Raw genomic sequence first — 27,093 nt, 5'->3', positions numbered from 1 at the left:
GTAAGTTTGTGAACTTGGTGAAAATTACGAATCCATGTATCCTCAGTTTAAGAATTGAGCTTTGAAACTTTGGGGTAACTTATGTGTTTGGTCTCCTCTAAAGCTTCTTCAAAACTTTGAGATTTGTAAATTTGTGAACTTGATGATTCTCTATCTCACAGGTTTCTGTTTGCTTGCAGTGTGCCAAGCTCAATCTTGTCATTATCAATAAGTTTTTTTTTCCTTTCTCTACTTGTTTTGCTATATTGATGTTAATCCGTAGAAGGAGTCTCAATGTTCTCGGACATTACAATATTCAAATGCATAATTGTTACGTGGTTGCATATTTGTTGTTCACGGCATAGGTACAGACCATATGGAGCTTGGTGGAGGAGAAGAAGAGATGCCTGCGGGCATGCCCGTTTGTCCGCAAAACTAAGCGGAGCGGACATGGGCATTGTTACGTCGCCTGATGCCCGTGGCAGACCTGTCCGCGGCGGATCACTGAAAAGATGAGACTGTCACGGTCAGTCTGTTTGGGTGCGGGCATGCCCGTTTGACATCCCTAGACTAGACCTGTTAGAGCATCTCCATTAGTTATATTTGATGGGTGTCTAAATTTTTTTTATAATTAATTATAATTTTATTTAATCGTTAGTGTCTTAAATCTATCAAAACTGTCTTAAATGTCTACTTATAGACATTTTTGTTCACTTTTGGACACTCTAAAAGCATTTTAGTTAAATAATATTAAAACTAATTATAAGAATATAATTGGACATTCACCAATAAAATTACCAATAGAGATGGTCTTCTATGGCAATAAGGAGAAGAAGAGAAAAATATTTAAAAAATCTTTAAATAATTTAAACTTACAAAAAGTCAAACTGAAGATGATTCATTAATTTAAAATTATAGACTAACAATAAATTTTAAATTATTTAAAAATAAGAAAATAGAGTTAAAAAGATATAAATGTAAAACGTACATAATTGTTTTAGATAAAAAATAAATCTATACTAATAAAAAGTAGAAGCTATACGCTCCTTAAGGCGTCCACCTAAGCTTTAAAACCACCAATAGTTATTAGACACCTCACTAATTAATATTTTTAAAAAATTTCAGAATTTTATATATTAAGAATTATTTTAAACAACTTATCAGGATTTGACATGTCATTCATTAACATTTTTTAAATTTCCAGAATTTTTAGAAAAAAGAAAAATTTTAAATTTATGGAAATAAAATAACTATGTACAATATCCCACATCGGCTAGAAAATTTTTAGACAATGGTTCAGAACCAGTATAAATAAGATTAATATGCTTCAAACAACGAATGAGCAGGAAAGCTTGATTTATCAAGCGTTCCAGTTTAAAAGTTTTATTCGGTTTGATCCGGTTTTTTATTTGATCAAATTAAAACTTTAAAAAGTATCAAAAAATATATTATAATATTTAAAATTTTTAAAAGTTTAAATATTATAAATATTGAAACTTTTAAAAGTTCTTCGCTTTTAAAAAGTTTTAAATATTATAATTTTTAAATTTTAAAAGTTTAAAATATTATAAATATTGAAACTAAAATTTTAAAATATTATAAATATTGAAACTTTTTAAAATGTTCAAATTTTCTATTTTGAAACCTTTTAAAAGTTTAAAATATTATAAATATTCACGTAATACATAAATTATCTTATTGTTCTACGTTTGTGCTTTTTATTTCTTATGAGCTGTAAAATATATTTTTACGTATGATTTTATAGATGGGTTGATATTCTTTCATTAATTTTTTATTTTTTTATCTTATTTTTTATTTTTATGAGAAAAGAAAATATTTTGTTCTTGGAGTTTGATGGGTTAACAAGTTGTGTGGTAGTCTAAAAAAAATGTTTTTCATTGGAAGAATGTGAAGAAGTTGACGAGGAAGAAGAAGAAAAAGAGTATAACAAAGAACCATTCGGTAAAAATAACGATGACAATTACCACAAAATTTGACAATGAAAATGAAAAGAAAGAATATGAAGAATAAGAAAACATTGAAAAAAAAGCACGAAAATATAGGTGGTAGCGATCAATTAAATATGAAACGAGTTAAATTCATGATGATAAAATTGTTTCATTTTTCTGGTGGTCAAAGAAATGGTTTAGAATATGTGAGGTCATCAGTTTGATTCGCCTCGCCTCGACGTCAAGTTTAATTCATAATTTTTTTTATCAGATTTGATTTTATAACACTACTGATTTCTATATTTTAAAAAATTGTGTATCTGAAATTTATGTTTTTTCCTTAATACTAATTTAATTTTTTTTATAAGGTAATATTTTATTACCGTCATCAATCATATATAATTTTCATCAAAATATATCAAATAAATCCACGCGTAGCGTGGGTTCAAAACCTAGTATAATTAAAAACACTAAGTAGAAGATAGATAACTTTTGAGAAATACGGAATTTGTATTTAATTATATTCTAAACCGATAACATGGTTAAACCAATATATTCTAAACCGATTTATCATTTAATTATATTTTAGTCACTAGAGATCATAAAAAGAGTTAAATGTAAATTATGCGTAACTTAATTAAGTATCAAGCAACTCAAATAAAGCAAAACAAAAATTATTTTGCACTCTGAGTTCATTAGCATGGCAAGCCGTCCTTCTCTAGAGCATCTCATCCATGTCCCTCTGTATGGCTTTCCCAGACTCACCAATAGCAATAGGTGGCTGTTTTCAGTCTAATCTGGGGTCAATGGTCCTTTTAAGTTTTAACAGACAAAACAAAACATCAGTCAATAAAAATATATTTTTATGCAAAAATCATCCACTAATTTGAAAATAATTAATTGATTGTATAATTTAAAATCCTTTTTCATATACTATATCTACGTATTAGATTGATTTTTTTTTTCCAGTTTTTGAAAATCGTTTGAATTTACAATCTTCTTCTTATAATATTTTTTTATATTTTAAAATACATAACTTTTTTTGTGTAGATATGTTTTTTAAAATTATTTAAAGAAATATTTTTCTTCTAATTATCTTTATTGTCAGAACAAAAAACAAACAAATATTTTTGTTTAGCATGGCAACCCGCTCTTCTCTAGAGCATCCCATCCAAGTCCCTCCGTATGACTTGCCCAGACCCGCCAATAATGGCTGTTTCCAATCCAATCTAGGGGTCAATGATATTTTTACTATACAAAACAAAACATTAATTCAACAAATATTTTTTTATGAAAAAAAAACCACTAATTTGAGAAGAATTAATTGATTGTATAATTTAAAGTCTTTTTTTCTTATACTATATACGTATTAGATTGATCTTTTACAGCTTTTAAATCTTTTAATTTATAATCTTCGTATTATAATATTTTTACATTTTAAAATACATAATTCTTTTTGTATATACAGTATATGTTTTAATAAAAATGTTTAAATATAGATTTTTCTTCTAATTATCTTTATTGTAAAAAAACAATTTGTTTAACATGACAAAATCTCTAACTAATAAAACTGACATGTGTCAAGATCAAATGAGTTATTAATTCTAAATACAATAATTTATAGAATAAGATAGAGGTTTTGCTGTTTTTTTTTTAAATCCAAAAATATAAAATATCCACGAAATATTACATGTTTAATACACCATTAAATAATATAAATAATATAAATATATTGAAATTTTACCTATGTTTTATTTGTAATTTATTTTTCTTTTGCATAAATTTTACGTTTTTTTCATAAAAAAATTATATGATTTTATCCTTTATGCTTGTCCTGCCTCCGTTAATCTTCAATTTTGGCCAGTATTGCTGCCACTTCCCTGTTGACGATTGGAACGCTAAGGAATACCTCTTCTTCTCTTAGCTAGAAGATTAGTGGCTCTCTTGATTCCAAAAACAATGGTATCGGTCAATGTATGACATCTCTGATTCTCCATAGTTTCAATGGTGTTTTCATTGAATCGTTAAAGACAAAAACAACCTTGTATATTAAAAACATCAGCTTATAAAAGTTATTTTTTGTTTGATGAGGAATTGTTAGTTGGAGCTTGAAATGGATTCTGCAGAACTAGTTGCTCCGGAGGAGTGGCCGGTCTTCTCTACGCTGCTCGATGAATTCCAGGCTCTTAGCATCTCGTTACCTCCTTTCACTATCTACAAGATCCCTCGAATACCAATGTGAAGACTGATTGTTTAGCTCATTCTTCTAGATCGCTAGTGTCAGAAACTATCTTTGTAAACAACTTTCCTTCAATTTGAGCAACCAATTAAGAAGTTTTATTTTGATCAATGTTAGATTGAAAATATATATATATATATATATATATATATATATATATATATTTTCAAAGGGAGATACTCCATATAATAAGCTTGTCGTTCAAATAATTGTTGTTTTAAACTATTTAGGACTAGCAAAAACTAATGTTTATCTTCGGTTAAACCATTAGCAAACAATAAATAATTAAGAAAAAAAGACAACTATAAATCAAGATTTGTTTCCCAACTAAGAAAAATTGTGAATCAAAACCTTGATATTTTGAAATGTATGTGTTACATAAAATTTTGAATCTAAAGTCGAAAGAAAACAATGTCTTTGTATCTGTGTATATTTTGGATGACTCGGATCTACATTAATGACATTCCAATAATGCCTTGTTGCCCAATCTATATGGCCAAATTAACTGCTATTATACAAACATGATGGCTAGCTTTCAAGAACTGCTTTTGAATCCTCTGCTTGATCAGAATTTGGTTGTGTAGGAGAAGCTGGTGGTTGAGGTTGAGTCGGTGTAGGAACTGACTCAGAAGCCGATTGACTTGATGTTGAAGCCTGATTACTATACCTCTTAAGCAACTTATCTTTTTTGCTATTCCACCATTCTTCTGCTTGATGCTCATCAAATCTCCTTTTACTGCAAAGAAACCCAATATTACACAAACATAGGTAGAGAGGGGGAGACATACGATTTGATGAAGTAATTTAAAGTACCTGAATCTAACTCTTCTAAAGATCTTTCCTCCGTTTTTGTGTAATACATAAGTAACATAAACACCAGGTTCATATTGTTCAATAAGTTCTTTGCCTCCTGCTTTAGACGGCGATGTAGCTTCTGATGACTCTGCTATGTTTGAGGGTTCTTGAGATCTCATGCTACCTCCACTGGATGATGCTTGTTCTTCTACGTTTTGATTTTGTGTGTTAGCAGAAGGGGTTGGGTCTTGTTGACCCATTCCCAAGGATGTTCTAGGTGTAGATGATTCAGATGCATCGCTCGCATTTAGATAGGCTTCGGCTTGAGAGTTCATGGATTCAAAAGCTTCACATCTAGATACTTCAGGAGGTAGTTTCTCTTTTAACTCTCTCAACTGTAATAAATAAAACAGTGATTAATTTCGTAAAGTCTCTTTGCTTGGTGTTCAAGTAAGCAATATTTTTAGAATGTTTTGTAAGGAGCTTACATGTTCAGCGACAGATTTCATGACCTCTGTTGCTGCCTTATGCTTTGAAGAATGCTTTACAGCTAATTCAGAAGCTTCTCTTGCTGTTCTCTTTAGTCTTTGGATCTCTGTACCTTGACTATCACATTTCTCTTTCAAATTTTTAATCTGAAAGTGTATATCAATCAATGTGTTAGATCCAGTACTTTACTGTTTCATAAACATGAGAAGTTTGAAATAATATTACAAACCTGGGTCTGCAGTTTTGTCATTTCTTTGTTTATAACACCGTTTGATTTCTTCAAAGTATCAATCATCCCCCTAGAAAATCCAGAACTGCGTGGAGGACTCGATCTTCTTGATGATCTTGTACTTGAGGAAGGTGTCGTCGAACTTGAGGCAACGGGTTTAAAGGCATTTTGAATTGCGCTTAGCGAGCTCGGGAATACAACATCTCTAAGTTGCTGGAGAGCTGGGACTTGTGAGGCTCTGACAATAGAAGATTCAGATCTTGATGACCTAACCTCTGAATACTTGACAGGTTCTGTTTTGGGGCACAATAAAATCTTTGACGCTCTTATATCTCTGTCTGGTCTTACTGACCCATCTAGTGACCGCGTAGGAGTTGTGGAATTTCTATTAGAAACATTCAAGTTATAACTAGATTCTCCAGCTTTAAGTTTTGCATAGCAAGCATCACATACTCGATGTGGCTTCCCTGGAGTTGGTGCTAATGCTGCTTTCAAAGCTTTCTTTGAACTACATGCATGGCAATGAACTAAACCGCAATTATAACAGTTATGTCTTTTTCTCGTAAACCCAAATGCTTGACGACAGCCAGAGCAAACTGACTGATCAGCACCTGAGACCCACTTATGGATGCAAATGCTTGATGTGAAGTTAGAGCCACATGCTATACTCTTCACATGCCTCTCTTTTAAAGCTTCAACTAATGTCGGTGTTTTTCGAGCTTCTTTGTCTCCATGTCCTAGTCTTCCATTTGAACCTTTTCCCCAAGTGAAGACTTCACTTCTAGATGTCAACACAGCAACATGATGATCCCCACAAGAGATTTCTTCAACGAATTCACCAACCAGTCGATCTTGAACCAAACAAGGCAATTTACCATCTGAAATTGAGCTACCGAGCTGACCATGTGAAGTCCCTCCCATAGTGAAAACATGTCCTGAAGTTGTGAGTGCAACTGTCAATGTATGACCACAAGCTATCTGGTGGAAGTTGTACTCAATTAGTGAAGAGACACAAGTGGGAAACAGATAAGTGTCTTTGTTTCCATGTCCTAACCTGTTTTTATCACCATCACCCCAAGTAAATAACTTTTTAGAGGGCATACTTGTACCAGTCTGACTCATAACTTCAACTATAGCTACCGTATGCCACACGCCACAAGCTACTTTCAAGGTTTTAAGGCCACCCAAAATTTTCACTTCTTTAGGGTATGAAACACTCTCTCTATCTCCATGTCCAAGAACACCAAAAGCTCCATCACCAAAGGTGAATAGTTTTCCGTTAGCAGTCGCAAGCGCAGAATGCCATGTGCCACACGCGACAGATAAGACTTGAAGTCCTTCCACAGGACCAGAGACTCTTTTCGGTATCCAGTGACTAAGATCACTACCATGTCCCAACAGCCCAACGTTGTGGATACCATCTCCCCAACTAAAAAAATCTCCAGCGGTGGACACAGCACAAGTGTGATATTCTCCACAAGCAACAAAATCTATGTTGGTAAGTGCAAGAAACTCTACAAGTTTTGGACGACTAACATCAATTTGAATACCATGTCCAAGCCTTCCTCCAGCTTCTTCTCCCCATGTAAATACTTCACCTTGTCTTGTCACAAGAGCAATGTGTCTTACGCCGCAAGCTATCTGATGAACATCAAGAACAACGTTTGATTCCAAGGGTCTTGGAATCAGTACATCTGTTTTTACGGTTCTCGTAGAGTTTACGATCCCATCATGTAATATCTCGTCGCTCCAAACTTCTCCCCAAACATAAACATCTCCTAAGGATTCTATGTCATCAGGACCAGACGTTCCACTTGAACAACTTGGTGCGCTTGAGACACTAATTCGAAAACCATCAATACTTGGTCTTAGCATGTTTCCACGTTCATATCCCACATCTGAGCTACCTAACTTTGTTGGAGAATTCTGGATTCCTAAATCAATGGATGTTCTTCCTCGTCGAGTATTGTTTGGGGTAAAATCTGATGATGCAGTAGAAGGACGACCAGTGGAGAAACAATCACTGTCATGTATCTGAAAATGAGTTACATTAGTTACAAATATTATAGGTTAGCAAATTATGGATACATATAATATACAAAAACAAAGTCACAAACAGAGATATATACGTACCTCAGGGATCTCACTTCTAGCGTGCTTATTACGGTTTTGTCTTATTAAAGACTTAAGTCCTGCAAACCAAACCTCTGTTTCAGCTTTGTCTTTGCAAATCTGTGAAGTGTAAACATGAACACATAAGATAAATTCAAGAGTATTAGAAACAATCATGTATATATTTTTTTAATATGTTATGTTGTTAACTAACCAGATCAAGAGATCTATCTCCGTTGTGATATATGAGAGAAAATGACAAGTAATCCTTTTCTGGGCGTAGATATCTCCGAAAAACAGCCTAAAAATAGTGAGTTCCATGATGAAAATAAGTTTTTATTGATGGAAAAAAAAAAAATAAGTTTTTATTAAATAAGAGAGTCAACTACGTAAATATTTGGGCTATGCTCACAGTTCTTTGTCCAGGGAGAATTCGCGAAACTGTAGATAACTTCAAACCTTTTTCTTCTCCGTGTGAGAGCCAAAACAATGTTGATTCATCCTGTAAAAGCGCGGTGACAAGTCAAAATGTTTTTGTTTTTGTAGTAGAGCATTAAGCATACGAATGTCATATTGTCGAAACACTTATATATGCGAAAGAAGGGGAGTAGATTTCTACCGGCGCAAGCCTGAATGAGCGAAACTTTGGCCTTCCTTTGCGGCTATACTTGAGTAATTGACTTCCTTTTTTCAAAGCAATGAGTGCCTACAAGAAATTAATGTATATAAATGGACATATGAAGCTTTTGCATCTAAAATTCAAAACAAGAAATTTCCCTTAAATAGAGTTTAATCCATGTTCTTTGTTACCCAAATCACAAACTCTGTAGTTTGTAATCCTTTTTTTCCTTTAATTTTGTTCTCTTGAGAAAAAGTGACTTAAAAATGAATGATGTTTCAGTACCAACATGCATAAACTTAAAATTGATGGCTGGTTGTAGGCTAATGGTTTAGTTTGTATTACTGTAATAACATCATGTTAAAAAAAAAAAAACATGAATTCAAAAAGAACATTGAAGTTCTGGTAGGCGATTTGAGAGAGTTGATTAAGCTAAAAAAAATTCTTTCCAAGAGGAGAATTTTAATTTGATTCGTGTCTCTATTTTACGATATAAAATCATTCAAAATTAATAGAAGATTTATGAAAGAAAAAGAAAGATGGAGAAAACAAACTTGGTCGATGTCACGCTCGTGATTGACATAGCTAGAGGGATCTGCCATTCCATCTGAGAAAACTCGAAAGAAGAAAGCCGTAGAGAAGAATAAGCTCAACAAGCATCAGGTGGTTTGATTCACCTGTCTTCATAGATGCATCCGTCTTCAATTCCTTCTCCTACTTGATCCACTACTATGCTCATTCAATTTTATGTTTCTTGGAATTTTAACACACAATAATGATAACTAAAAATATTAATTTTTGAAATCAATTAAAAAAAATTAGGTTGAGAGTCTATAATGATCCTTCAAATTAGGAGAATGGTCAAAAAAAAAAAGGACAATTTCTATGGGAAGATCGCCATTTTAGGAGTGTTTGAAGCTCTCATGCAAATTCCTTTCCACATTTCACTCTCAGCATAATTCATATTAAGTTCTGTAAATTTTTTTAGCATATTATATTGTGCATCCATTTTGGTGTTTTGTGCATACAAATTCCACATGAAAATGTATATATTCTTACAAGCATATATACTAATCATAGCGCAGCAATTTAGTTTAAATTTTTTGACAGATTTAATACAATCGAAAATATTAAACAGTAAAACCTCTATAAATTAATAATTTTAGAACCATAAAAATCTATTAATTTCTAAAGTTGTAGTATGTTTGATAAAACATGTGAGATGGTGAATGATCCTTTGTCTGATTCAACCATCTCGTGGAGCAAGAGTGGCAAGAGTTTAATCGTTTGGAATTCATCCACCTGAACTTTCGACTTTCGAGAGATGTTTCATTAAGATTCTTTGGCTTTGACCACCACGATATCTGCTGTCTTCACGATATATATTGACTGTCTCGGCGATTTCTTATTCATTACCAAATTGCTTCACCAACACGGCTTTAAAAAAGTTGACTCTTTCTGAGCAACGGGAATTTGCAAATGATGACTTCGTGAGAGATAAACCTGATCTTATTTCGGAACATATATAAACGCAAAAGAGCTCAAGATCGAAACATTAAAGAACAGTTAAAGCTTAGGGAGATGAGGAAACAGAGGAGGAAGAATATGAAGAACCACCCTGTTCTAGTTAATTTGAAACACAATTACTAGTAAAAAATCAAAGTTTTTCAATGTTGGATTTACTGTAGAACAATGGGAAAATAAACATAAACAAATGTTATTTTCTACGTAGCCAACTCCAAAAACCTTTACGTTTATGAACTTTGACATTGCCATCTTCAGACACTTTTTCTGATTTGAAGTTGCATGTATGTCTATCTATACAATGGCCATCTTCAGAGATATTTTCAGATGCGTTGCTCCAATCGCTCTGTTTTTGAATTTATTCTCCATATATTCCAACACCACATTGAACAATCTCGTAGACGTCAGAGGGTGTGCAGCTAAAATCGAACAATATTTCATTGTCGTCAACTTCAAAACAACTATCTTATTACGACATCATCTCCGTAACTTCCGTAGCAAGTTAATGAAGATCCGATCACAGTAATTGATATGATTGCTCTTGTGATATGATACGATTGTGATCGTATAGTGCATTGATTGTAATTAGATTTTACAAGATCTCATTGTGTTATATAAACACCATGTAAAGCGTCATTGAAGAATATACAGAAAATCACTTTCCATTGTTTACGATTCTTTATGGTATCAGAGCAATTACATTAATTGTTTTCTCTTTCAAAACACCAAACACGTCCTCGAAAAACAATGGCGACCGACGGTGTGATTCCACCAACGAACTCGAACCCGACCATGACGACAACAACCACGACGGAGGTACGGCGAACCATATCTCCATACGACCTGACGGCGGCTGACAACCCCGGTGCGGTGATCTCGCATCCGTTGCTCACCGGTACGAACTACGACGAATGGGCTTGCGGCATGAAGACAGCCCTCTGCTCACGAAAAAAATTCGGTTTTCTTAACGGCACCATTGAGCGACCTGCCGAAGATTCACCGGATCTAGAAGATTGGTGGACAATCCAAGCACTGTTAGTATCTTGGATCAAGATGACGATTGACCCAACTCTCCGATCCAACATTTCCCACCGCGACGTTGCTAAAGACTTGTGGGATCACTTGAAGAAAAGGTTCTCGGTCACCAACGGACCTCGTATTCAGCAGATTAAGGCGGATCTGGCATGTTTCAAACAAAGGGGTCTTACAATTGAGACTTACTTTGGGAAGTTGACTCGAATCTGGGATAGCATGTTGAGCTATTGTCCTTTGCGTTTGTGCAAATGTGTATGCGATCTTGGTACTCTTCAAGAGAAAGATCGTGAAGAAGACAAGGTTCATCAATTCCTGTTTGGACTTGATGACACGATGTATCGTACGGTAAGATCGAGCCTTATTTCGCGCATCCCAATTCAGTCTTTGGAAGAATTCTACAACATTGTTCGCCATGAAGAAGATCTTGTCAAGAATGGTGCAAAGAGTCATGAAGAACCAGCTGAAGTGAGTGCATTTGCAGTTCACTTTACTCCACAAATTAGTAGAGATGAACGAGACAAGGGTGTCGTATGTAAACACTGCAACCGTACCGGTCACACCGCCGATAGCTGCTATGGAGTTATCGGTTATCCATATTGGTGGGGAGATAGGCCTCGTTCTCGTACCTCAGGCCTTCGGGGTCGTGGTCGTGGCAGTTCCAACGGTGTAGTTGGACTAGGTCGTGGTGTGGCTTTTGCCAATGCTGTTCATGTCGGTGTGCACGTGAGCGACTCGCAGTGGCAAGCTATCAAGCGTCTTCTCAATGCGGGGAAGACCAACGACCTGAAAAGTTAACCGGTACGTGTTCTATACCTTTTTGGATCATGTATACGGGTGCATCACACCATTTAACAAGACGTCTAGATATCTTAACGGATGTGAAAGATATCTCTCGTGTTGGGGTAATATTGGCCGACGGAAGAGAACGGTTTTCAGTTCAAGGAGGGTCAGTCAGGCTTGGGCCGAATTTGGTTTTGCGGTCTGTTTATTATTTAGAGGGGTTTCAGTCCGATTTAATCTCACTTGTTTAATTGATGGATGAGAATCATTGCGTGGTACAGTTGGCTGATCATTTCCTTATTGTTCAGGACCGTACTACGAGGACGGTGACGGGAGCTGGTAAACGTATGGGAGGGAATTTCCGTTTTAGCAGCATGGAACATGCCGCAGCCGTTGATGTTAGAGACGAAAAATCATTTGAACTCTGGCACAACCGTATGGGTCATCCAGCTGCTAAAGTCGTTGGTCTACTTCCAGTTGTTTCCAATGTTATTTCTTCTACATTTTCAAATAAAGCGTGCGATACATGTCTCCGCGCTAAGCAAACAAGATCGAGTTTTTCGATCAGTGAGAATAAAACAACAAGAATTTTTGAATTGGTTCATTGTGACTTATGGGGTCCTTACAAGACACCTACATACTCTGGGGCTCGTTTTTTTCTCACTATCGTTGATGATTACTCTCGGGGTGTATGGATTTACTTGATGAATGAAAAGTCCGAAGCTCCAAATCATCTCAAAAATTTCTTAGCAATGGTCACAAGGCAGTTTAACACTCATGTTCTGATCATACGAAGCGATAATGGTTCAGAATTTGTGTGTTTGAGCAATTATTTCAAACAACAAGGGATAATGCACGAGACGTCGTGTGTCGGTACTCCTCAACAGAACGAGAGAGTTGAAAGGAAACACCACCACATTCTTAATATTGCTAGAGCTTTGCGGTTTCAAGCTTCTTTGCCAATTGAATTTTGGGGGGAGTGTATCTTAACAGCTGGTTATCTCATTAACAAAACGCCTAGTTCTATTCTTCACGGTGGTACTCCGTACGAACGTCTGTACAATGTTAAGCCCTCTTACGACCACCTCCGCGTTTTTTGCAGTCTATGTTTTGCTCACGATCAGTCACACAAACACGACAAATTCGCATCTCGGAGTCGTCGATGCGTTTTCATGGGTTATCCTTACGGCAAAAAGGGTTGGCGGTTGTATGATCTGGAAAAAGAGCAGTTTTTTTGTCTCAAGAGATGTTGTTTTCTCTGAACATGAATTTCCATATGCTTCTGTATTAGATGCAGACAAAGAAGAAGTCGAAAACATGGCAGCTCCATTATCGGCATTGTTTCACGACGACGAAGGAGACACACAAGAGTTGGTTCGTCCATCAATTGTTATTGGGCCCTTATCAAGCCCAAATTCTGTTGATCACAATCCTCTAGGGCCAGTTCCTATTGGGCCTTCACCAAGCCCAACTACTAATTCATCTCCTTTCCTTCCCGACACTCGACAGCCGTCTGCGCCGCGAGACTCCAACGATGATGATAATTCAGATTCATCACCGCAACCACGATCGATACCGACGGTCGCGTCGCAACCAGTGGCGGCGTCGATACCAGAAGCAGCAGAAGCACGGCTTGGTCGAGGTCAACGCCAGAAAACCCAATCGGTCAAACTCAAAAAATTTATCGTGAATACGGGTTTGAAAACGACAAAGCAGAGTGATGCTTCAACGTCTCAATATCCGGTGGCCAATTATGTCAACTGCGAACGGTTCTCACCCCAACATCAAGCATTCCTGGCTGCGCTTACTTCGGGTGTGGAGCCTAAGACGTTCAAAGAAGCTATGGAAGATGAACGATGGACTAATGCTATGTCCACCGAGATTGACGGCCATGAACGGAACAGATCTTTAACGATTGAAGATTTACCAAAAGGGAAAAAGGCCATAGATTGCAAATGGGTTTATCGACTCAAATATCGGTCCGATGGTACGCTAGAACGACACAAAGCACGTTTAGTTGCTCTCGGCAACAAACAAATCAAAGGGGTTGATTACGGTGAGACCTTCGCACCAGTTGCAAAAATGGGCACTGTCAGATTGTTTTTGGATACAACGGTTGAAAGAAAATGGGACATCCATCAGATAGATGTGCATCACACGTTTCTCCACGGTGATTTAAAAGAAGAGATTTATATGAAATTGCCTCCAGGATTTAAAGCTTCGGGTCCTAACAAGGTATGTCGTCTCCACAAATCTATCTATGGTTTAAAGCAAAGTCCACAATGTTGGTTTGCTAAGTTAACTACGGCATTGAAGACCTATGGATTTGAACAGAGTTTGTCTAACTACTCTCTGTTCACAATGGATAACAATGGTGTTCAGATTCATGTTCTAATTTTCATCGATGATCTGATCATCACTGGCAGCACTGGGACATCAATGGAAGACTTCAAGGCCTATCTCTCTTCTTGTTTTCATATGAAAGATCTAGGTTCCTTGAAGTACTTCCTCGGCATCGAAGTCGCTCGAAACTCATCTGGTATGTATCTCAGTCAACGCAAATATGCTTTGGACATCATCTCCGATACCGGGTTACTTGGTGCCAAACCTGTCGCGTTTCCCCTTGAATCCTCCCATAAGTTGGCATTATCAGAATCTCCGTTTTTGCAACACCCGGAACAGTATCGTCGTCTTTTTGGTCGGTTGATTTACTTAGCTGTGACTCGCCCAGATTTGGCTTATTGTGTTCATTTTTTAGCACAATTTATGCAGAACCCACGAGAGAATCATTGGGAAGCAGCTCTACGTGTTGTTCGTTACCTGAAAAACAACCCAGGTCAAGGTATTTTCTTAAGAGCCGAGGGTCCGTTTCAGCTGCCTGGGTGGTGCGATAGTGATTACGCCAGTTGTCCGCTATCACGACGCTCTGTGACGGGATATTTCATCCAACTGGGAGGATCTCCAGTTTCATGGAAGACTAAGAAACAGAAAACGGTTAGTCGATCCTCTGCCGAAGCTGAATATCGTGCAATGGCTCACTTAACTCAAGAACTCATTTGGCACAAGCGTATTTTGTTGTCACTTGGAGTTAAGCACGATACGTCTATGCAAGTTTATTGTGACAGTGAAGCAGCTATTCACATTGCCACGAATCCGGTCTTCCATGAACGCACGAAGCATGTGGAAGTGGATTGTCACTTTGTTCGCGATGAAGTTCTATCCAAGAACATTGGTCTTACTCATGTTGACAGCCACATACAGCTCGCTGATATTTTCACGAAACCGTTGGGGACACAAGAATATAAGCAATTCTGTTACAAGTTGGGCATACAAGATTTGCATGCTCCAACTTGAGGGAGGGTATTACGACATCATCTCCGTAACTTCCGTAGCAAGTTAATGAAGATCCGATCACAGTAATTGATATGATTGCTCTTGTGATATGATACAATTGTGATCGTATAGTGCATTGATTGTAATTAGATTTTACAAGATCTCATTGTGTTATATAAACACCATGTAAAGCGTCATTGAAGAATATACAGAAAATCACTTTCCATTGTTTACGATTCTTTATATCTGTTTCGAGCAAGTCATCGTGAAATAAACAAAGATGTTCCGATTGTATGCCAGGAGACTGTTCAGATAAGTGAAAAGAATGATAAACTTCGTTGATGGAGTCACCGTTTTTGCTTTTGAGATGACAAAATAAACTGATAAGCTTCCCCTCAGTGATCACCCCTGTAGGGGAAATCACGATGCATGCTTTAAATCTTGTGGATGCAGTAAAATGAGTATCACTCTCTGGACGAATGGTCAAGAAATTCCCGTTAGCTTGGTGCTCGAACGTCGCGGGCACTTCACTTCCTGGTAAAACTCTCAATCTTTGAAAGAAGGATTGTTGGATAATATCTTTTCGTGCTTCTTCGTTCAGTTTGAAGCAATTGGTGAAATTGTAGTCCACATACGAATTTAAGCTTAACGCGAAAGTTACACTCTCTAGTGATTCGCAGTCACATGCATTTAACCACTTGAGCGTAATAGGAAGCTGTGGCAAAGATTTGAGTTTTCTACAGCCCCCTATATGAAGAAAGTTTAGCTCAAGAAGATCTTCGATCCAATCTGGAATCTCCTCAATACTCGTACACCTTAGGTCTAGATACGTTAGACTTTCATGGAGATGTTTTAATGTCTTTAAGTTTCCACTACCTCTTATAAGGAGAGTCGTAAGACGAGTGCAAAGCATTATTGATTTAGGTAGTTCTTCTACCAGTGTGTCATCCATAAAGAGCCATGAGATGTGCGTAGAAATACTTGGAAAACTTTTCAGTTGTGAGCATCCATACATGTTGACGAAATCAAGAGACGCCAAGTTGATGAGAGTTGGAACAACTTCTAGCTTTGTGCAGTTGTGTATTACCAACGTATGTAGTTTTCTAAGTTCCGAAAAGGAGGAAGGAATCTCTACCAAACTCTTGCAATGACTCAGTTCCAATCTCTGGAGATTTGTAGCATTTGAAAGATCTGGAAGTTCCTTTAAATGAGAGGATCGTGTCAAATCCATTTTCTTGAGATTTGGAAGTGGCTGTTTTAAAACACAAGCAAAGAAAAAACATAATTATATTCCAAGTAAATAGTTTAACCTGTGTTCCTTGCCAAAGCTTCTCAAGATGGCTCTCCTGCAAATCAAGCCCTACAAGATATTCTGGATGAAATGTAGTAGGAAGAGCATTTCTTGGGTATGCTTCCCAACGAAATAACCTTAGATGAGGTGGAAACTCAAAGTCCTCATGTATGTCCACTCGATCATTTTTGACATTTCTTGTATTGTAGATACTTAGGAATTGAAGATTACGCATTCTTTTGAAAACTCCCTTATTTATGAACACTTTCTTGATTCGAGATGTATCAAGGGATATGCCTAAAGCAGCTCTACTATCCTAAAATATATACTCCAAAGGAAGAATTTGTTAGTCCAACGGAAAAAATGCTTACCTATACCAAAGAATAATTCAAATCGAAGTAAAAACTTACTTTATCATTCTCGAGGACATAACAAATCTCATCTGCATCAATTAAGATGTTGCGTTTCCAAGGCTCTTGTCTATGAATTGCTTGTCTACCCACTAGTTGTAGTAATTTGTGCATTACTATAATCCCACTAGTAGATGTATGAATAAGTGATTTATTGGTTAGGATTTTCAACCCGTTTTTGACATCCAAGTTACTGTCAGCGAGCATTGCAATCACATGATCATCTTTGTGGTAGTTGAAAAAGACCGCAACATAGAGAAATAGAGCTTGTTCTTCCTCATGTAAACAATCATACCCAACTCTAAGTGCTCCCTCGATATTTCGATCAATGCTAGTTTCTAGCCTGTCCAATAGAGCTTCCCACATGGTTCAAAGCTATGTTTCCCATATGGTTCAAAGCTTGACTCCATCTTTGCCTCTTCTCTTTCGTACTTCGGGAACACGTTTCAGTGAAAGCCATCCCAAACTCTCCCGTCTGTTTCCGCACATCAGATGGATCTACTCCATAGAAGACCGTCATCACTATTTGTCCCATAGATTCCTTACACTCGATAATCTCCAACAGCTCGTCCAAGCACCATCTCGAAGAAGCATAGTTCTTCGATAGCAAGACGATTGAGATTCTTGATTCCCTAATCGCTTGTGTGAGAGCAGGTGCGATGGTTTGGCTTCTCTCGATCCCTTGATCATCGAACATCGTGATTCCATTGTAGTTAAACTCTTTACGTAAATGACTCAGAAATGTTTTACGGACGTCAGCTCCGTGGAAGCTTGCAGAGACGCGGTATCTCCAGGTGCGGGGCGAAGAAGAAGCCATGGGATAAAATGGCGAGAAAAGTTCAAGATCACGTATACACAAATGATTCTGGATGAGCCGTATATGAAGAAGCAACTGAAAAACGCGTATCCATTATACTGACTTTTGACGACTTCTAAGAAAGAGAGAGATGAAGTTAATTTTATGGTGCTAATACCGAAAGAGAGAAGACTTTTGAAGTCAAATTATAAATTAAGGGCATTTCGAGCCAAGGAATGAAAACACGTTTTGTTTTGAATGTCTCAACTCTCAAGCTAGCAGTGATCATTTGTATGGTCTGAACGTGCGTTTTATTCGAAGAAGAGGATATATAGTTCCATGATGTTGGTAAAATAAATACTTTGGAATTATAAGGATAAAACAATGGTTGAAAATCAAACATTTTTAAGATAGAGAGTTAATTTTGATTTTTAACTGTGACATAATCAATTGTAATAACTTACGAAATGATGTCACAGGTAAACAAATGAGGTGAGAGTTAATTTGGTGATGGATATACATCGATCGACCACTTTGACGAATTATTATTTGTCAAATTATACAATATTTTGTCTTTTTTTTTATATATATATAAAAATGTCTAAGGATCCACTGATCCAGTTTACTTTTAAAATGTTTGCACTCACGTTGTGCATTAATTATTGTAAGCTTAAAAACAGTATTAAATTGCACCATTTTATATATATTTATAAACTATCATTTCATTATGCTTGGAAGCTTTGATATATTTATTTTTCGAGATTTGAATATAATGAAAAGTTTGAAATCTTCTGTTAACTCGGTTGGCTAGGACTCATTATGGAACAAACCTTTAATCGCAAAATCTAAACTCTCAAGCTTCTTTGAAGCTCATAAGCTCTCTTAATAACAAATCAAAACACAAGCCTCGTTGGAGCTCACTCTAACTAAAAAAATTGAACTCTAAACCTAAACCATTTGCATTAAATTCTAAATGTAAACCGCCATTTTAACGACGTAATAGTCTAAATGAAAAAAAACGCTATTGTAATAGAGAAATCCAAACAAAATGTCTTTGTTTATCTATCGAGGTGAAAAAGGCTTAACCGATAGAATGCTAAACCCTAATATACTTTAATGGAGAATCCAACACATTACCTTAACTAGCTCACTGGATGATAAAAACTTACGCTAAATTCAAACTCTGTATATTGCAACAAAGGGATCTCAAACACAATAAATTAACTATTTAATTATGAGATTGTTAGAGCATTTTCATTGAGCCTATCTAAATTAGATACTGTCACTAAATAATAACTAAGAAAAAAGTTTAAGAGAAGAGGTGAGAGGGGTTTTTAAAGAAGAATCTATACTCTTCATAAGAAACTTTCATTACTCATGTCAACTTTTCAATGATTTAGTTTTATATAAATATTTAAATTTAAATAGATGATTGAGTTATATTAAACTGTTCATATTAGTTTAAACGCCCAATTTAAGAACCTTACCAATGTGGATGTTCTAATTGGCTAAACGAAAGAACACTGATCCTAGTATCTAAAAGGTGCTAGCTACCGGAGTGTAGAACCTAATAATGCCTCGAGCTGGATCTGGAAATCTCTCCTATCCCTGAAGCATTTGGCAAAAGATCTAATTAGGTGCACTATCGGAGACGGTTTAACAACAAGTTTCTGGCATGATCACTAGTCACCTCTTGGAGTTCTTATCGATCTCTTAGGAAGGAACGGACCCTCTACGCTTGGTATCCCTATTCAAGCCTTTGTTGCAGACGCCTGCCACTCTCAAGGTTGGCGTCTCCCTTCAAGCAGATCTCGGAATCCTAATGTCATCTTGATCAGAAACTATATGCAATCTACGGACCCTCCTTAAGTATCAAGAGGAAGTGACTCTTACTCTTGGGAGGCAGGTAGTCGCTCAGCAACTTCTTTTTCAACTAAGCTGACATGGAACCAACTAAGACCTTCATACCCTCGAAAGCTCTGGTAAAAAAGTAGTTTGGTTTAAGACTCCTTGGATGGGGTATGCAAATATCTCCAGAATGCCCTCTATGCAACTCTGATATCGAAACCAGAGATCATCTTTTCCTCCATTGCCCCTACTCTGAAGAGGTATGGCACATTATCATGACTCGTCTTGGTCAACGCCTTTGTATCTTTGCAGATTGGTCTACGCTCATTTCTTGGTTGCTTTCCAAGTATCCAAATATCTCCACCACTCTGAAGCGTTTAGCTGTGCATGCAACAATATTTTTACTTTGGAAGGAAAGAAACACCAGAATCCATGACAATATCTCTGCTTCGCCCACCTCTGTTTTCCGTCAAATCGATCGTAGTATAAGGGATACTCTCCTTGCTCACATTTACCGTAAAGGTTGCGGTTCTCCCATGCCTAGCTCGTTTAAAGTTTGACTTGATCTTCTTTACAGACCTAATAGTAACTAAGGCTTTTTATTTTTTTTGGCCTTAGAAGCTCTCTGCCCTAGAGCATTTTGTTCCATTTTGGTAATTAAATTCACATTTTATCAAAAAAAAAAAAAATAACGAGAGAAAGTTAAATTTTAATACATTGTAACGGATCAACTTAAAACTAGATTTTGCTAGAGAGAACTAAGTAATGAGAGATTCTTTGGTCCAAAAGAAAAGAAAATAGTTAGTAATGTTATTTTGTTAGTTTACATATTACAAATGCGTTAGCTCTTATAAATTTCCTTATCAGGTCGTTTGTGGGTGGTAGCAGTTGCTAGCGATTGGAACCAATCACACAAACCACTCTCAATCGCTTCAAACCACTGAATTCCAANAAAAATTTTTTTTTTTTTTTTTTTTTTTTTTTTTTTTTTTTTTTTTTTTTTTTTTGTAAAAAAACTTAAAAGAAATCAATGATAATGAAATTTTTTTTGTTATTTCTTCTATCTAACCATTTTACTCATTAAGGATGGGAGAAAATGAAGTACGCATACGATTGCAGCGATTATAAAATAAACAATTAGAAGAAAATAATATTCCAATTAACAATAACCCGGAAAACTTGATTTAAATTTAATGGCACATTGCACATAAGTTCAAAAAAATCTAAATAAATATAATAATTCATCAGAAATTTAAGAAAATAAGATTATTTGTGAAAAATATTAAAACAAATCACCAATGACTCTTCTCAACTCTCACTTGACCATTCCTACCGAAGCAACTACTTACCCACGATCTAAGAGAAAAGATAAAAGATCTACGATCTAAAGCATATGTTCTGTTATTTATCAAATTAATTGATTAAATTTTTGGTGAAAAGCCAAATACACAAAGGAATAAGTATTTCAATATAAAATTTATTTGTTTTTTGGATAATTATTTTAGTATTTTTTTAATAAATTTTAATTATAAATCAAGTTTAATAAAAATTTTGGTGTTTTTAAACATTTATATATTATATATCACATTTATTATGTTTCAACCGCTATTGCACCCGCTGGTCAACCAGTCGTAAACCTACCGCAAACGCACCAATTTTAAATCGTTAAACCAGTCATTCAAACCACTTGATAACGCTTAAAACCGTAATCGTCCGCTTCCGCAATCTCCCGCAACCGCAGTGTTTAAACCCGTCAGGCCCTCGGTAGAACAACACAACCATGTCTTACTTTATTACCAGCACCGTACGTTCGGTTCTATTAGCGTCGAATAATACAATAAAAAAAATAAAGTGTTTTTCACCTCAGCATTTTTGGTGTATTCCGAAGCTAACCAAGTCAGTTTTTGTCCAGTTGTAGTTTGGTGAATAAAAAATAAAATTCAAAATGCTCTATTGTTCGAAGGGCCTATGGTTTCTCTTTTAATTTAATGTAAAAGCATCTGCAAAAGTCATTGTGCACAACTTTACCAATTGACAATTAATCACACATTTCATAAGAAAATATAAAAAGAAAACGACCTAAACCCAAACTAAAATCAATTACAAAAACTAAAAACTGAAAAATCAAAGCCAAAAACTAAGAACCCAAAACTATAAATCTATTTAAAAAGTCTCAACCATTCATGGCCTAAATCTTAATTCTATTCAATGAATGGCTGAGTTTACAAACTTTGAAACCAATAAGAAAGATTACTCTGAAAAAAAGATTAGTTTTGAGTGTCAATAATGATCCTAGAAATCGGGAGAATGGTTTATAATAAACATAAAAAGAAAAAATAAGAAGATAGTTTCTAAAGGAGGACCGCCAATTTTAGGAATGTTTGAAGCTCCCATGCAAATAACCTCACACTTTAGCGCATTTGCCCTTCTCCATCCACATTTCACTCTCAGCCTAATTCGTTTTCTTATTTATTTAACATACTGTGTTATCACAAGNAAAAAAAAAAAAAAAAAAAAAAACATACTACGTGAGTGTTTTGGTGTTTGCAAATGTCTAATTTTAGGAGTAGGATAGGGGTCACTGACTGTTTTAGTCTTTTAGAGCTTCCTGTAACTCGCAAAAATAACATTACAATTATAAGATTACACATATTTTATGTTTCATAAAATTTATGTGCATTAAGAAAAACTATAGAAACTATCACCAATGCACATGGATCCACACGAACCAAGCTTGGACTAGTTACAAAATACTTTGACTCACTTTTAAGCTGCACCAACTCTTAAAGCTCAGCTTATAATATGCGACAAACCAAAAAGCCAATCTATATATGCTAATTCTTAAAATCCTAAACCAGATTAGTAGATTTCGTGATGTTAAAGATTAGTAGTTTTAAAGATGGCCAGATGCATGTTTTGAAATGATGATAGTTTCAGTTTTTTTTTAAATGATTGTATAACTAAGCTTACTGGAAATATCCTAACTCCTAAAAAAATACGTATACAGAATTAAGCAGATAATGTCAAAGACATGTCTTAAAAAAACTGGTTGGTATGAGTGAGGAATATAAAGCTATGGGCCTATGCCCTATGGTTAATTAGAAAAATCGAAATGTGCAGATAAATGTATGATTGATTGATTGGTTGTTGGTTAAAATAATAATTATTAGCTCAACAGTCTCATTCCAATAATTACAACTTATTATTAGTACTAGTCATTATCCAATAAAAATTATGGGCCTTCCCTTGGTCGGATCTCACATGGTCTTAGCTTCATGAAGCATTACTTTCAACTTTCATTTTCAATGTTTCTTTACAGAGCTTCCAAACATCTCAGGTTCATACATCTTTCAAGACACTGAACAATAGTTAAAAATATAAACATTTATTTTCAGATATTATGAAAAATATTGAACACCCTCATAAAAACGCTTTAAGACCTGAAGATGTGCAAAACAATATGCTATTTTTTAGCCAGAATCTGAGTTTTTTGCCATCCGGAGTAAGCTAAGAGAACCCACTTTTTGTTCCCTACTTTTTACCCAAAAGCAATGGCGTTTTAGTATTTTATTCGGAAAATGAAGGGCCAAGAACCAAAATATAAACCATTTCTTGACAATAATACACATTTGGCCAAACATATTTCAAGAAAAAAAAAAGGTTTGTCTCTGAATGGCTTCGTTGCGGCAAAAGAAGAAGCAACATCCGGCGAAGAGGGCATGGAAAAACTTCACGAACAAGGTCAAGTCCAAATTTAGAGACATGGAGATCGCTTCATCGGTCAGAGAATCAACGGCTCGTGTCTTCCGGTTCATCTCTCGCCGTCTCATCGCTTTTAGAACAAGGTACCTCCAAAACAATAGCTATACGGACAAAAACAATAACTACTACAGCCGCAACGAAAGCTCTCGGCAGTTTCTCAACTTCTCCTCTCGATCTCTCACAAAACCAAAACGTCGTCACTATGGATACGAGGATGACTATTACTCTCAAATCTATCAATACCAAAGCCAAAGCCAAACACGTGGCGAGGGGACGAGTGGTAGCAAAGAGAGAGTTGTGGGGAGAAAAGAGGAGAAAAAAGAAGAAGACGAAGATGGGATGCCGGAGATTGCTGATTCGATGGAAGATGCTTGGAGGAGAGTGGTGGCTGCGTCGCCGCATTTGCAGGTTGACGAGAGAGCCGACGAGTTCATCTACAAGTTTAGAGAAAGTATGAAGATGGAAAAAAAGAGTTCCTTTCTTGAATTCCAAGAAAGGTTAAAACGAAGTGCTTGATCGATCACAGTCATCGTGATTGTGTCCGATGATGTTCTTCTTCTGATTTATCTTGATCAAATTTTCTAAAAGAACTTTGTTTTTTTCACATTTTTTCTTCTTTGTTAAAAAATTCGTGAATTTTCGAAAGTGTTAACAAACTCTTTTCTTCATTTTGTTTTTCCGTTGTAATGTGAATACATATGGCTCACCGTTCTAAATTTTATGCGTGGGATAAAAAATCATTCTAGTNAATGTAAAGCTGGCATATTAGTTTCTAGATTTACTTGGATCGGTTCAGTTCTGTTCTGGGATGCAAAACAAAAAGGCTACACGCCGATTTGTTTCTTACTGTGTCAGGCACCAAAACAGAAAATGCCAACTTACATGAGTGAACCATGCCCATACATATTCAAATCCGGATCATCTTCATCTTCATAATCTGGTTCTGTAGATGGTCTGCTTCTCTTCGCCTCTCTTGCTATTGATTGTCCTCTCCCTTTCTTCGGCTTTCCCCTGTAATTATATCATATTGGTTAATCAAAAATCAAAAATCATGTACTAGGACAGGTCAGGTCTGAACAAAGTAAAGTAAGCAAGGTTGGGAAACTAACTGTGCACTGGACAAACCACCCTTGGATCGCCCTGGCCCCAACTCAGCTCGTCCATCTATATAATAATACAGAGATAAAGCGTGTAATGAAACGTTTCATAATCAGCAAAGTTGAATTCAGTAGCAGCAGGGTTTACCTTCTCTTCCAACACCAAGCTCTTCAGCCTGAATATATTACCAGGGAAGATCAACATACCAGTCTAAAAACTGCGGTTAACTGTAAGCTACCACTTGAAAACAAACACCTTTTTCACTAAAGAATGCAAACCAACTTTCGAATAAAGAAGGAAGACAGAGTAAATAAACTAACAAATGACAGTCACAAGACAAGACACATAGGGATTTCACAGAACTCTAGATCTTTCACATCATTGATTCATTTTCACACTTGTTTGAATCTACTATAGATATTATTAGCCAATGTAGTAATCAACGATATCTTAAGAAACTGTATCCTCAACCCAAACTACGTACTATAAAGGGAACAAATGGTTCTTTTGGCAGTGATTCGATTGCCCACAAACACGAGAGAGTGAAAAAAAGAGAGAGAGAGCAAAACAAAACAAAAGAAAACCATTTTTTGCATATGAGAGAAGGTGAGAAGATAGAACATACAGCAGGTGATGTGACTGAGGACAAAGAGAAGACTCTGTCTTCAGGCTGAAACTTCCTTGACCTCTTAGCACTGCAAAATGGGTTCATATCAGAATCAATCACAAGAAACTTATTAAAAACTGAGTAANCATCTTCATAATCTGGTTCTGTAGATGGTCTGCTTCTCTTCGCCTCTCTGGCTATCGATTGTCCTCTCCCTTTCTTCGGCTTTCCCCTGTAATTGTATCATATTGGTTAAACAAAAATCAAAAATCATGTATTAGGACAGGTCAGGTCTGAACAAAGTAAAGTAAGCAAGGTTGGGAAACTAACTGTGCACTGGACAAACCACCCTTGGATCGCCCTGGCCCCAATTCAGCTCGTCCATCTATATAATACAGAGATAAAGCGTGTAATAAAACGTTTCATAATCAGCAAAAGTGAAATCAGTGGCTGCAGGGTTTACCTTCTCTTCCAACACCAAGCTCTTCAGCCTGAATACATTACCAGGGAAGATCAACATACCAGTCTAAAAACTGCGGTTAATTGTAAGCTACCACTTGAAAACAAACACCTTTTTCACTAAAGAATGCAAAGTAATAAACTAACAAATGGAAATCACAAGACAAGACACATAGGCATTTCACAGAATTCTAGCTTTTTCACATCATTGATTCAACATCTTTCACACTTGTTTGAAATCTACTAAAGATATTAGCCATGTAGTAGTAATCAACGATATCTTAAGAAACTGTATCCTCAACCCAAACTACGTACTATAAAGGGAACAAATGGTTCTTTTGGCAGTGATTCGATTTCCCACAAACACGAGAGAGAGAGAGAGAGAGAGAGAGAGAGCAAAACAAAACAAAAGAAAACCATTTTATGCATATGAGAGAAGGTGAGAAGATAGAACATACAGCAGGTGATGTGACTGAGGACAAAGAGAAGACTCTGTCTTCAGGCTGAAACTTCCTTGACCTCTTAGCACTGCAAAATGGGTTCATATCAGAATCAATCACAAGAAACTTATTAAAAACTGAGTAAGAGTTACCACATTCTCTAAAGCAAAAGCAATCAATTGCAAAACACAATACATATATAAGTTCCAATTTGTTCCCACAAAGGCAAGAGAAGAAGAGAATGAGAGAGAGAGAGAGAGAGAGAGAGACCTGGCACTACTCTTGGAGGAAGACAAAAACCCTTCAAAGCCTTTCAAAGCATTTCCTATATGGCTCGATTCTTGAAGATAGCTTGTCTCCAACTCATAAACCTAAAGATTACAAAAAACAAATTGAAATTCGAATTCGAACAATTGCGTGGTGCCAATTGAAGAATTTAATTAAACTGTGGAACATACGTAAATGCCGCTAACCTGTTTCTCGATGCTCCGTAACTCTTGGCGAAGCTTCTCTCGCTTGTTTAAAAGGGAAGTGAGCATCGCACCAGGATCCGTCGCACTCTTTTGCCCTAACGACATTTCCGGCAGCCTTTGTCTAGCCCTCGAGTTGGGTTTTTCCGATTTACGAAGGTCTCAGAATCTCAGATGAATGATGTGTGGATTGTGGGAATTGCGTATTTAGTTNCGTATTTAGTCCCAATGCTCCGTTTTTTTTTTTTTTTTTTCTTTTCTTATTTTTGTTATTATTATTACTAAGAACTCATTTTAATAAAATAATTATTACAAAATTTCTTTACTTCTTTAATTAATAATAAACTTAAAAAATTAAAAAATTCAAAACTTCTATATACACATTTTCTAAGTACATTTAGCAAATAAATATTGAAGTTCAAACATATTTATAAGACTGTCATTGTATTAAATTTTAAATTTATAAGTTATAAATTGAAATTTAAAACCAAGATTTTGTACAGAACAAAAATTCCTAAAATATTTCTTTAATCAATCAACGACTAATTACAATATCTCATTAAATATCGGTTTTATAAAATTTTTAAATATTTCCTAAAATATCCCCTTAATTCATTACAATATTTGAATGCTAACAATAAAAATGTATGTGCAAATCCCAAATTAATTTTTACGTCAATATATATTTGTCCGTTTTCTCTGCAAAAAAATAATAATAAAAAGAATTATCATATCTATATATACACTTTTCAAGTACAATTTTTTAAAAAACCTTGAAGTTTAGAACTATTAACAATCATATGGCATTAGCATTTATTATTATTTTTAA

The 27,093-nt window shown here is 35.7% G+C and overlaps 4 protein-coding genes across 6 annotated transcripts; 1 reads left to right on the top strand and 3 right to left on the bottom strand.

Moving 5' to 3' along the window:
* Window positions 4,616–9,098, bottom strand: LOC104720387. Its single transcript, XM_019230951.1, has 10 exons — window positions 9,089–9,098; window positions 8,966–9,018; window positions 8,412–8,498; window positions 8,205–8,294; window positions 8,007–8,093; window positions 7,814–7,912; window positions 5,681–7,714; window positions 5,451–5,597; window positions 4,981–5,357; window positions 4,616–4,903 (listed from the first exon to the last, which is right to left on the bottom strand). The coding sequence occupies exons 1-10, from the start codon at window positions 9,096–9,098 to the stop codon at window positions 4,696–4,698; spliced, it is 3,192 nt and encodes a 1,063-aa protein (XP_019086496.1). The 3' UTR covers window positions 4,616–4,695.
* On the bottom strand, window positions 15,484–17,681 carry LOC104719005 (disease resistance protein RML1A-like). The gene is made up of 2 exons (XM_010436833.2): window positions 16,785–17,681; window positions 15,484–16,690 (listed from the first exon to the last, which is right to left on the bottom strand). Exons 1-2 carry the CDS (start codon window positions 17,148–17,150, stop codon window positions 16,187–16,189), a joined length of 870 nt encoding a protein of 289 aa, XP_010435135.1. The 5' UTR covers window positions 17,151–17,681; the 3' UTR covers window positions 15,484–16,186.
* Window positions 22,820–23,935, top strand: LOC104719002. Its single transcript, XM_010436831.2, has one exon. It carries the CDS (start codon window positions 23,101–23,103, stop codon window positions 23,704–23,706), a length of 606 nt encoding a protein of 201 aa, XP_010435133.1. The 5' UTR covers window positions 22,820–23,100; the 3' UTR covers window positions 23,707–23,935.
* On the bottom strand, window positions 23,945–26,471 carry LOC104719001 (chromatin modification-related protein MEAF6). Of its 3 annotated transcripts, XM_019230526.1 has the most exons (7): window positions 26,268–26,471; window positions 26,065–26,165; window positions 25,813–25,882; window positions 25,359–25,386; window positions 25,226–25,280; window positions 25,054–25,127; window positions 23,945–24,127 (listed from the first exon to the last, which is right to left on the bottom strand). In XM_019230526.1, the coding sequence occupies exons 1-7, from the start codon at window positions 26,370–26,372 to the stop codon at window positions 24,069–24,071; spliced, it is 492 nt and encodes a 163-aa protein (XP_019086071.1). In that variant the 5' UTR covers window positions 26,373–26,471; the 3' UTR covers window positions 23,945–24,068. The 3 variants fall into 3 exon arrangements, with proteins under 3 accessions (XP_019086071.1, XP_010435131.1, XP_010435132.1); XM_010436829.2 differs by lacking the exon at window positions 25,054–25,127 and having other exon boundaries at window positions 23,945–24,201; XM_010436830.2 differs by lacking the exon at window positions 23,945–24,127 and having other exon boundaries at window positions 25,047–25,127; window positions 25,195–25,280.

This window comes from Camelina sativa, chromosome 10 (genome assembly GCF_000633955.1).
Source record: "Camelina sativa cultivar DH55 chromosome 10, Cs, whole genome shotgun sequence".
Classification (NCBI taxonomy): Eukaryota; Viridiplantae; Streptophyta; class Magnoliopsida; order Brassicales; family Brassicaceae; genus Camelina; species Camelina sativa.
Note: the sequence above shows the minus strand (reverse complement) of the source record. Positions and strands in the feature narration are given on the sequence as shown.

What these genes read in the sequence shown, in the direction of transcription:
- LOC104720387 (XM_019230951.1), bottom strand. An exon ending in GCTCATTCAGGCTTGCGCCG is followed by an intron (nt 8,295 to 8,411) that starts GTAGAAATCTAC and finishes GCGCTTTTACAG; the next exon opens with GATGAATCAACATTGTTTTG. An exon ending in TGACAAAACTGCAGACCCAG is followed by an intron (nt 5,598 to 5,680) that starts GTTTGTAATATT and finishes ATACACTTTCAG; the next exon opens with ATTAAAAATTTGAAAGAGAA.
- LOC104719005 (XM_010436833.2), bottom strand. Translation starts at nt 17,150, where the DNA reads ATGTGGGAAGCTCTATTGGACAGGCTAGAAACTAGCATTGATCGAAAT. An exon ending in ATGTCCTCGAGAATGATAAA is followed by an intron (nt 16,691 to 16,784) that starts GTAAGTTTTTAC and finishes TATATATTTTAG; the next exon opens with GATAGTAGAGCTGCTTTAGG.
- LOC104719002 (XM_010436831.2), top strand. Translation starts at nt 23,101, where the DNA reads ATGGCTTCGTTGCGGCAAAAGAAGAAGCAACATCCGGCGAAGAGGGCA.
- LOC104719001 (XM_019230526.1), bottom strand. Translation starts at nt 26,372, where the DNA reads ATGTCGTTAGGGCAAAAGAGTGCGACGGATCCTGGTGCGATGCTCACT. An exon ending in TCCTCCAAGAGTAGTGCCAG is followed by an intron (nt 25,883 to 26,064) that starts GTCTCTCTCTCT and finishes CCCATTTTGCAG; the next exon opens with TGCTAAGAGGTCAAGGAAGT. An exon ending in CCTCAGTCACATCACCTGCT is followed by an intron (nt 25,387 to 25,812) that starts GTATGTTCTATC and finishes TAATGTATTCAG; the next exon opens with GCTGAAGAGCTTGGTGTTGG.